This window comes from Castor canadensis, chromosome X (assembly GCF_047511655.1).
Source record: "Castor canadensis chromosome X, mCasCan1.hap1v2, whole genome shotgun sequence".
Taxonomy (NCBI): Eukaryota; Metazoa; Chordata; class Mammalia; order Rodentia; family Castoridae; genus Castor; species Castor canadensis.
In genome coordinates, this window is record NC_133405.1 from 46,295,242 (window position 1) to 46,307,302 (window position 12,061).

General features: G+C 37.9%; 1 protein-coding gene and 1 pseudogene across 5 annotated transcripts in view; one reads left to right on the forward strand and one right to left on the reverse strand.

The window, feature by feature from the left end:
- Positions 1-930: 930 nt before the first annotated feature.
- LOC109683180 (NACHT, LRR and PYD domains-containing protein 12-like) overlaps positions 931-12,061 on the reverse strand; it is a 40,239-nt gene continuing 29,108 nt past the window's right edge. For 3 of the 5 annotated variants that reach the window (XM_074062175.1, XM_074062172.1, XM_074062173.1), the window contains one exon: positions 931-5,603. In XM_074062175.1, the coding sequence (XP_073918276.1) occupies positions 5,447-5,603 (157 nt within the window). In that variant the 3' untranslated portion in view covers positions 931-5,446. Of the gene's footprint in view, positions 5,604-9,112; positions 11,349-12,061 lie in introns of those variants that run through there. The other 2 variants (XR_012444166.1, XM_074062174.1) reach the window with 2 other exon arrangements.
- On the forward strand, positions 3,766-5,428 carry LOC109683179 (transmembrane protein 127 pseudogene; annotated as a pseudogene).

The window sequence follows — 12,061 nt, forward strand, 5'->3', positions numbered from 1 at the left end:
GTGCTCCACTCTTCAAGCTTCTATTGGTAGGCAGACCTGCCTCTCTCAGCCATCTACCACCAATGGACAATTCTTCAGCACCTAGCCTACCATGTGTAAGTACCTGTCTTTCCCTCCTGGCTACTGCGAAAATTGCATAACGTGGGGTTTTACGCACACAAGTACCACTAATTACTTCCCAAATCGAGAGATAACAGGGCTACTTTTCCAAGAAAGGTTTTAGCTTTCAGTTGATTTACCTACCTGGCTCCTTTTTGTTTTGTTTTGTTTTAGAAAGCGTGCAAACACTAGAGTGCTAACCATCCTGGCTTTCTCAAAACTGAAGGGTTTTCTGAGATGTTCAATGTTAAAATAGGAGAGTCCTGGGCAAACTGGGATGGTTAGTTACCCTTCAACACTTACTAACAGTCCACTGGTCATCTAGCATGGCTTTAGGTACTGATGGGTGGCCTTCCAGACTTAAATGAATGCCAGGGAAAATGGTGCTTTAAGGAAGAAATGCATTAGTGTTTAATAACCAGTTCTTGGAAGAGTGAGAAGAGGATCCTTGATTTGTAGTGTTGGACAATTTCTACAGTGTAAACACTCCCACTGTGGCCAATTTCAAGCTAGCAATTTAATGCCACTGAATGTGGAATAGAGATGGAGAATAGAATACCATTAATTAATATTTCCATTCCACAATAGATGTGAACAACCTGAACAGCATAGAGGATGGTAAAATGTAGTAAAATAATTAGGAAGTGATGAATTTTAGTATTTATTAGCTTCTTATTTTAATATAATTTATTTAATTGCAAGTTTATGTGATTTAATTTTTTATTTTCTGATTTATTTATTACATTTTTTAAAGAAAGCAAAGATTTATTAGGATGCCATTAAGAGAAGAGACAAATGTCAAGTGGCTACAGAAAGGAGCACAGCACCTATTTATTACATTTTTATGAGTATACATTAGTTGTACAGGGGATTCATTGTGACATTTACACATGTACTTACAATGTACCTCGGTTAGATTCACCCCTCCATCAGGCTCCCTCATCTTCCTTCCTCCTTCTTAAAACAATTTCGACAGGTTTCATTGTTCTATTTTCACACACCCATAAAAAGTACTTCGACCATATTCACCCTCCTTCACTCTCTCCATTCGCCCTCTAGGGGGAGGCAGGAGAGGAAAAGGGAATGATAAAGAGTGAATAATATCAAAGCACGTTGCATCTGTGTATGAAGATGGTGTAACAAAATGCACTGAAAGCTGTTGAATAATAGGAGAGCAGGGCAATGGAGGAAGAGTAAGTAATAGAGGGGGTTAATCTGGTTAAAATACAATAGATACATGTGTGAAACACCAAGGCAAACCTTTGAACAATTAATACACACTTAATGTGATTTAATTTTTAATAATGGCTTCATTGAACAACCAACTTTCAAAACTCCTAAAAAATTAACCATCAACGTTCACTAACCAGTTTAAGTGGGTTGCAGTACATCACTGAAAGTGTCCTGGAAATGTCATCCTTTTCATTATGTATATGTCTTTCCCACTGGTGTGACATAAAAGCCTGAAAATCCACCAGTTGATACTTATTCCTTTGATCTGTGCTCTTCCTTTGGTGTACTAAAAAGAGTAAGCCAACAATAAGAACACTTAATTTCTAATCCCACTCTTATCATTAATTAACTGTATGACCTTGACCTATTTGGAAAGCACGTTCCATGTCTGTAGAATAAGGAGTTGAGATAACTTGTGTTTTAAATGAGTCTTTCAGACATGTTTGTAATGGTGTGTATGAATGTGTATGTTTACATCTATTGACATATAATTGACATACAACAAACTGGAAACATTTAAAGAATTCAATTGAACAAATTTTGACTGAAATCATCTTTCAATATCAAAAAACAAGATGAGTGTACACATTGTGCCCCTTTTGGAATGCATCCCTTCATCTCTAGTTCCTGTTCTCAAGTATCCTCTGACTTACCTTCTGTCACTATAGAATATTTTTTAAATTTCTAGAATTTTATAAAAACAGAATCATATGATGCATACCCTTTTTATAGCTTCTTTCACTCAACACATTGGTTCTGAGATTCACCCATATTGTATATCAAGTTTGTTCTTTTTAAAATTTCTTTTATTCCATTGTATGGGTATAGCACCATTTATCCCTTCAGCTGTTGATGGGCATTTGAGTTGTTTCCAAGTGTTGGGCACTACAAATAAAGCTGCTATGAACATTCTTGTATAAGTCACCGTGTCATATGCATTCATTTCTCTTAGGACAATACATAGGAATGAAATGACTTGGATGTATGGTAACACTGTGAACAACTGACAATTTTTTTCCAAGTGGGTGTATGATTTCACATTCCTAATCAGTGTTTGAGTTCCATCATTGTAAATTCTTAGTGTAGTCAATCTTTTAAATTTTAGTCATTCTAGTGGGTACAATGCTATCTCATCATAGTTTTACTTTACGTGTCCTAAGAAAAAAATTATCTTTTAATTATAACTTTTTGTGGTCTGGGGCTTGAATTCAGGGCCTCTCACTTGCTCTCTCACAAGCACTCTACCACTTGAGCCACACATCCAGTTCTTTTTACTTATAGCTTCTTTATGAGCTGGGCACCTGTGACTTATACTTGTAATCCTAGCTACTTGGGAGGCTGAGATTGGGAGGATCACAGCCCAAGGTCAACTGGAGCAAATAGTTCGTGAGACCACATCTCTAAAATAACCAGAGAAAAAAATGGACTGGAAACGTGGCTCAAGCAGCAGAGAGCCTGCTTTGCAAGCGTGAAGCCCTGAGTTCAAACGCTAGTCCCACCAAAAAAATAAAGTTCTTTTTGTATTCTAGATACAAGTCTTTCATCAAATATATATTTTGCAAATACTTCCCCCAATCTTTGGCTTATATTTTTGTCTTTGGAACAGATTCCTTTGAAGAGCAAATGTTTTTCATTTTGATCAAGTCCAATTTATTAGTTTCATTTCTTTTATAGCTTGTGATATTTCATGCCTCATTAAATAAATATTTTCCAAATCAACATGACTAAAACTTTCTCCTGTGTTTTCTTTCTAGACGCTTGATAATTTTAGCTCTTACATCTACAGATCTATAATCTATTTTGAGTTAATACTTGTATACAATGTGAGGTAAGGTTTAAGAGCCATTCTTTTGCAAATGGCTATCCACTTTTTCCGGCAGTATTTGCTAAGTAATATTATGTCTTCTCAGTGGAATTCTCCTCAGCTCCTTTATAAAAAAAAATCAATTGTCTCTGTGCAGATACATGCACAGAATAAAGTATTCTGTGTCTTTGTTCTGTGTCTATCTTTACACCAGTATTACATGCATTGATTACTTTAGTTTTGTGAAAGTCTTGCAGTCAAGTACGGTGAGTTCCCTAACTTTGTTCTTATTTTTCAAACATGTTTGGTAAAGAAAATGTGGTATATGTACACAATGGAGTATTATTCAGCCATAAAGAATGAAATTATATTCTTTGAGGAAAAATGGATGGAACTAGAGATCATCATGCTAAGTGAAATAAACCAGGCTGAGAAAGATAAATATCACATAGTCTCTCTCATGCAGAATCTCCAGACCCAAAAAAAATTAAAGAATGACATGAGTTAGGTGCAGTGGCTCACACCTGTTATCTCGCTGCTCAGGAAGCAGAGATCGGGAGGATCATTGTTTGAAGGCAGCTGGGCAAAAAGTTAACAAGACCCCCATCTCGACAAAAAAAATGGGCACGATGGTGCCTGCCTGTCATCCTCACTACATGGGATGTGTAAACAGAAGGATTGTGGTCCAGCCCTACCAGGCAAAACATGAGACTCTATCTCAAAAATAACCAAATAAAAAGGGCTGGGGGCATGGCTCAAATATTTGGTAGAGTGCCTGCCTAGCAAGCACGCATGAAACCGTGAGAAAAAAAAAGACATGTGAGTAAGCAGGGACTGTTTGGGGAGGGGATCCATGAGAGGGCAGAGAGGTTAAGGAGAGGGCGATTGGGGAGCAATTATAATCAAGGTACAGTAGGCCCTTGGTATCCATGGGTATGTTCCCAGGAGACTTCCAGTGAAGAAAACCCACACATACTCAGGATGCATAGAGTTCAGTGCTGTACTGTGGACGCTTGATTCATTTTCCCGTAACACTGCCCACCATCTGCTAAAGACATGCCACCTTTCACTTTCTCATGTAAATTAGGCACACTAACTTTTACCTTCCTTCTGGGCGCTATTTACTTTTTGGGAGGCATATTTTCACAAAATTAAGGGCAGGGAAACACTCGGCAGATCATAGTGATTTAAACACAACTGACAAAAGCACAGGACTAATAGCTTCTCTGCATCAACTGAGCTGTGTAATGCTTCCAATGGGAATTACAAATTTTTATTTTTGAAATTTCTTTTGATTTTAAAACTTATATATTTTTTGATGGCACTTGGTCACAACCAAGTGTAATAAATTTGCAAAAGGGCTCGGGTTGCTCTGGGTGTTGCAGGACTGAGGCCTGGGAATGCTAGCTCCAGGCCGCTAAAAAGTAGGTGAAGGGACGGAGCTGTGCCATATCTGCCTGAGGCCTGCTGACCCTCAGGCTCTGCGTGCCCCGCGGAGGTCGGCGGCGGAGGCGATCAGCAGCGACCACAGAGACAGAGGGTGGCCCTGGGCATGTGTACCCCCGAGGCACTGGGCTGCTGGGTGGAGGAGCCTGGGAGGCAGCGCTCTGCCCAAGCAGCAGGAGCGTAGCCTGACTTCTGCCCTGCCTGGTGCCCTGGTCATCAGGGTGCTATGCACTGCCCTTGCTGAACCCCCTTGGTTACACATCCATGGAGGCACCTGTTCCCGCCAAGAGCTGGGAGTCTTCGACATGCTGGGCTATGTGCACCTGCACCTGCTGAAAGATTCCTGCATGAACCCGCAGACAGTGCTGTTCCTGCGGGTCACTGCCGCCTTCCGCTTCCTGAGCATCCTGTGTAGTCTCTGTGCTTCCTTCTTGATGTCTTTGGGTCCAAGCATCCAGCCCTGAAGATCACCCGTCTTTACGTCTTCGCCCATATCCTGACTGTCCTGCAGTGTGCCACTGTCATTGGCTTTTCTTACTGGGCTTTTGAACTTATCCTGGTCCAGCAGCAGGAACATAAGAGTACAACGGCTCCCGGGTCTGAGCCGCAATCCTGGCCACTGCAGCGAACCTCCTGTGCCACTACCCTACAGAGGAAGAGGATCAGGCACTGGAGCTGCTGCCCAAGATAGAGGAGAACAAGCCCTACCCAGCAGAGTATGAGGTCATCAACCAATTCCAGCCACCACCACCCCACCTACACATCCTAATACCAGCCAGAGCTTTCCTCCTTGGCAGCTCCTTCCCCTGCATCACTGCTCCTTCTCCCAGCAGGTATCACAGGTAGAAAGGATCCTGAACATCTTCACCAAACTTTCCCAAGGAGAGACTCTGTCTTCTTTGTCCAGACTGACTGGGGAGGTCTTGGACAGGTGCTAATGTGGGTGGAAACCACTTCTGCACACAAGTGATGTGAAGCCAAAGTCTGCCCCAAGGTGACTCTCCCACTCTTCCAGAACTTTCTGTAAAGGCAAGAAAGACTGCCATGTGATACCTGAGCACAAAGCCAAGGTGCTAAGTCTGTTTTTCTGTAAAGTCCTGAGTTTGCCATTGGCAGGTTTCTGAGATATGACCAGCTCTCAATGGTGGGCATCTGAGCTGGCAGGCCAGAAGACCAGGCACCAAACACACATACCAAAGTGAAGGTCATCTCATGAGGAACTGGACATGACCCTGTGGATATTTCCACATGATTCAGAATACACTTTTTATTATCTTTCCATGCCTCTGGCCTTTCTCTTTTCCTCTGCCATCCTGACACTGATAGTTTGTTATATAAATTTCTCAGGTTGTTTTTCATTTCTAGGAAAAACATTAAAAGGCAAAACAAACTACAAATAAGAATGTAAAAAAATGTTTGTAAATAAGGCAGGCTTACTGTACTTTATAAGCATGTATGAAAATAGAATAATGAAACCCATTAAAATTGATCAAAAAGGGGGGAAGGGAAGACAAGAAAGAGCAATAGAGTGGGTGAATTCAAAGTACAATATATGCATGTATGGAAGTACCACAATGAAACCCCTTTTGTACAATTAATATATGCTAGTAATTTAAAAAACAAAGTCATTTGGAGAATAGTAGGTTATTTATATTTCCATGTGAATTTGAGATTCAGACTGCTGATCTTTACACAAATATCCATACTGTTATTTTTCAGAAAGAAAGGATATCTCTCTCTCTCTCACATACACACACACACACACACACACACACACACACACACACACACACACAAAATGCTGTCTTCCTGTCCATGAATATGGTATATTACTCTATTTAGGACTTTAATTCCTCTCAGCAAGGCTTTTTAATGTTATGTACATAGGTCTTACACTTTTTGTCAGATTTATCCCTAAGAATTTGAAATTTTTTATTTTAAATTTTTAGAATTTCCCTTCCTGATTGTTGCCACCAGTATACAGAAACTCCCAATTAATTTTTGGATCTGTGTCTTTTATCCTGCAACCTTGTTAGACTTATTTAATATTGCTAGCAGCTTATATTTGTAGATTCTGTAGGACTTTCTACACAGATCATGTCACCTGGAAATGTTTTTTCCTTTTAATCTGTATGCCTTTCTCCCTATGATAGCAATGACTGGAACTCTAGAATATTGGGCAGATGTGGTGAAAGCAGATATCCCTGCCTTGTTCCCAATCTTAGGAGGAAAATCTTATCTTTCACCAGTAAGTAGAACATTGGTTATAGAGTTTTTTTTTTAATATAGATGCCCATTTTCAGGTTGAGAAAGTTCCTCTATATTCCTATTTTTTATTTATTTTATCAGCAAATGCTGTCGGAGTCTAACAAATGCTTTTTCTGCATCTGTTGAGATAATCGAGTTTTTCCCCTTCAGTCTGTACAAATGATAAATTATGTATTTTTTATTGTTGCCATCATCTTTGCATTTCTAGTGTGAAGCGCAGTTGGTCACAATCCATTATCCTTTTATGTATTTCTGGATTTGACTTGCTAAAATGTTAAGTACTTTTGCATCTGTCTTCATGAGGAATTTTGGGTTACAGTTTCTTTTCTGGTTTTGTTAGCAGGGTAATGTTGACTTCATAGCCCAAGTTGGGAAATATTATCTTCTCTCCAGTCTTCTGGAACTTTGTGTATATGTGTTTATATATAATGTATATATGTATAATGCTATTCCTTTAAGCATTTGGTAGAATTCAGCAGTGAAACCATTTATGCCCTTAGTTTCTTTTTGTGGGAAGGTTTTTAACTATAATTTACTTTTCAGATATCAAGCTATTTTCTGTTTTCTTGAGTGCTAGTAGTTTATGTCTGTTATTTGTCCATTTGATCTAATTTATAGAATTTGGACAAAGTTGTTCATATTTATCTTTTTAATGTCTATATGATATGTAGTGGTGGCCCACTCTCACCTCTGGTATTAGAAAATTGTATCTTCTGTTTTCCTAATCAATCTTACTAGAGGCTTATGATTTTATTGATCTTCTCAAAAAATCAGCTTTGGTTACTTTGCTTTTATCTACTTTTTTATCTCTTTTTTTTTACTCTTTTCTTCTGTTTACTTTGGATTAAATTTGATCTTTTTCTAGCTTTTACTGTGGAAGCTAAAGTCATTGATTTAATATTTTTAATAGTAATTAGAATTATACATTTCCCTCTCAGCACTTCATTAGCTGCATCCCAGATATGTATCTTGATTTTTTAGTTTAAAATACGTTCTAACTTCCCTTGAGAGTTCTTGAGTTATAGGTTATTTAGAAGTGTGTTATTTTCCAAATATTTGGGGGGGGGGGAGTTCTATATATCTTTCATTTATTTTAATTCCATGTGGTCAAGAGAAGATACTTCATATGACTTGAATCAATCAATAACTTTATTGAGACTTGTTATATGACTCAGATATGGCCTAGCTCAGTAAATAATCATTGTACACTGGAAAATAATATGTTCTCTGTTGTTGGGTTGAGTGTTGTACAAATGTCAATTAAGTTATTTGTGTTGTTCAAGTCTCCTCTATTCTAATTTTCAGTCTCCTTAGTGTATCAATTATTGAGAGGTACTAAAGTCTCTGACTAAAACTGCAGACTGTCTATTCCTCCTTGAATTTAGGTTTTGCTTCAAGTATTTTGAAACTGTTATTATATCCACATACATTTAGGATTGTTATGTCTTCATGATGAATAAGCCACTTTATAAAATGATCTTTTTTATTTCTGGCAATATCCTCTGCTATGCAATCTTTCTATAATAATACACTCATACTAGCTTTTTAAAAATTAATGCTACCATGGTATACTTTTCTTGTCTTTTACACTTAACCTATTTGTGTTTTTAATTTTAAAATGGGTTTCCTATAGGCAACATGTATCAGTCTTTACAATTCTTTTCTATTTTACTAATCTCTGCCTTTTAATTTGGTTGCCGTGAGACCATTAACTTTAACATTATTGGTATGTTTCAGCTTAAAACTACCATCTTGCAATTTTTTTATTTGTACCGATTCTGCTTGATATTCAATGTGTGAAAATTGTTTCATATATTTTGCTCAATTTTTGAACCAGAATGGAAGGATAAATCCAGCTATTGTTACTACATCATTGCTGGAAGTGGAAGTCCTCCAAATTTTGTTTTCTTATATTGATTTTTAATTTTTTTATATTATGAACATTATCCTTGTCTTTTAAGTGTATTCCAGTTTATCACTAGTGTTTTAATTTTAAGTGTACATTATTATGTAAAGAAGTTTTTAACACTGATGTCAAACCTTTCCTTCTTTTCCTTTAAGTTCTTTTGTCATGCTTGTAAATGCTTGCCCTTCATTTTCTTTTAAATCATGATTATTTTAAAGGAAGAAAAATAAACCAGGCATTGTGGCGCACGCACATCAGTAAAGCCAGCACTCTGGAAGCTGAGGCAGGAGGATAGTGATACCCTGTCTCAAAAAAAAAAAAAAGAGAAGGAAGAAGAAGAAAAGCAATTCACCAGCACGTTTATTTTTTAATTTAATTAGTTCATTAATTTACTTATTTTTTCAGTGCTTGGTGTTGCTCATGTCAGGCAAGTGCTCAGCCATTGAGCTATATCCAGAGTTTTACTTTAGATCAAGTTTATTAATTACAAAAGTAATACATGCCATGGTAAAAACATGAAGTAGAACAGATGGCTATAGATGAAAAATCTTTCCTTTTTTTTCCCCCCCCTACTGTCCTGTTTGCCAAATTCACTTGTCAGAGGTAATCATAATTATCAGTTTCTTGTACATACCCTTCCATGTATTTTCTGGACACACATGTACACATACATGTACATTCTTTTGTACACAAACTAGACACACACATATAGTTCTGCAAGTTTTCATTTAACTTTATATCTTTATTTCTTAATGTAACTGAGTTTTACCAGATTTTTGCCAGACTCACAGGGGACTATGTTAGAGAACACAGGAGAAATGTTCAGGAAAAGATATATTTATCTCTGTAGTGCCAACAGTTGGCACAAAACCTGGCATATAATAAATGCTTAATAAATGTGTTAAATAACTAAAGGGAATGAAGAACTTGAGAAAGCTAGGGACAACCTATCTCAATTATTCTTGTTGGGACAAACCTGGTCTTTTTACTGAGAGTTAACATCTCCCAGGCCAGCAGGGAAAAATATATAGTGGTGGATAAGAACAAGGAATAGCTGGCTCTTCTACCATTGCTTACCTGGAGTAACTTCTTACTCTGTATCTCTTTCCCCACTAGATTCTTCACCTCCAGCATACACATTTAATTCAAATGCACAATTAACAATGACTACAATGGAAGAAAATCTAGGACTTTAAAGACTAATGACAGAGTGATAGTACAGGTACACACTCATACAAACAGGCATGATTAACAGATACTTATTGTGGAGTAGGCAGCATGTTGGGGAATATCCCTGAAAGACTAATGCCAATTTATCCCCCATTTTATGGATAAGAAAACTGAGGCTCCAGGAATACAAGTGACTTGTTCAGGGTCACATAGCCACTTAAATAGTTTCCTACTTAAATAGTCAGCATATTTCTATTGATGTCACACCACATTTAGCCCTATTTCAGTGATTTCATGCTATTTTCCTTGCCTGGTACTTTTTTCCCATTTGCCTTATCTAATGTTTTGTGGACATTAGACAGGTAGAAACAGGACTATGTAGGATTGGCACTGGGCTGAGTAAGATGTCAGGAATGAGGAGCCAGTCTTGGGAAATCATGAATAAATACCAACACACTTGGGCAATACTAGAAGTTCAGAAAGGGAGTTGTAAATGGGAAATGGAGACCACCCTCAAGGACCCATGAGTATGGATATTGCGGCAGCTCATGAAATTCTAATGCAAGCATCCTCTCTCCCTAGGCTGTTTTGGTGAGCTTCTCACAAACACAGCCCTGTAACCCTGTAGTCTTAAAGCCACTAGCCATTATATCTTCACCTATCTCAGTTCTATTCATTCTTCAAGGCCCACATCAAGTTTCACCTCATCCAGGTAGTCTTTCCCTATTGATCTAGTTTATTCCTTTCTTGTTCATGAATTAAAAGTTTACTTAAAATCAGCACCATAAGATATAACATGTGTGTACACTCTCTGGTATCTGTTTTCTTTTTCTTTTTTTTTTAGTGGGACTGGGGTTTGAACTCAGGGCTTCACACTTGCAAAGCAAGTACTCTACCACTTAAACCACACCTCCAGTTCTTGTATCTTATTTAAGTGGATTCATTTATGTATGTTTTTTTCTATTGTTTCTCTGCATAGTGGGGGTGTTGGGAGACTTGGTTGGATTCATCTCTGCTCTCCCACTAATGAACTATGTGACAGGGAGTTAGTCACAACTTCCCTGAACCTCATCTATTCCACCTTAATAGGGTTCTTGTGACAGCACAGGAAACATGATGATACAATATATGAATGTAAGTTAATGCTGAAAACATTTGAACTAAGGTGCTTCTGCCTTTTACATCCTACTTAGTGAATGGTTCTAAGTAAGAAACAGCAATCACTGCTGCCTGTTTCATATTCGCATCTTCAGCAAGGGTTAACAGATTTGGAAAAATAACACTGCACAGCTTTTAAAGATGGTACCAGATGAGGACAGTCTACATGTAGTCCTCGGAAACTACCAGTTGAGTCCAGGCTTGCTCACTTTTAAAGCTTCAATCTTTCTAAATGTATCTTCATTTAAATGATCTGTATCAAGGCTGTGAAAAAAGAAAAGAATCTTGCATAAAGTCAAGCCAAAAGATGTCTGCAGTACCTTTCTTATTCTTAAGGATAAGGTTCCCTTTCATACTTGCTCTGTGGCACCACTCAGTTACTTCATCCATTCAATTATCTAACTCCTCCTACAGCATTTCCTTGAGTCTCAAAGGATAAAATGGTTAACTTCCTCTTGGACTCTCATTCCTGTCGCTCCCTGCCTCATCCAAGGCCCAGCTCCATTATTCCATCAGTTTTCACTCCTATAGCTCTCCCTCTCTATGGGTTCCTTTCTCTCACTCTACAAATGTATCTACCTCATTAAAACAAGGTAAAAAAATTAGCAGCTCTCTCCAGTGTCACAACTCCCTCCAGCTATGACTTTACATCTCTTCTTTTAACAAACTTCTTGAAAAAGTAACCTCTGCTCTCTTCCTCCAGTTTATCTTCTACCTCTTCAAAACATTGCAAAAAGGTTTCTAGCCTCACCATGCCACTAAATCAACCCTTGCCAAGGCCACTTAAAACTTAATCGCTAAATCCAATGGATACTTTTCAGTACTTATCCTGCTGGATCTCTGCTGCATTTGATTCTCTTGATCATTTTTTCTTTGAAATTCGCTTTTCTCATAGCTTCCAGGACATGATTCTCTCCTTATTCTCTCCATGGGTTTTCATTTTCATATCCTCCCTTGCCTTAAAAGTTTGTGTTGCC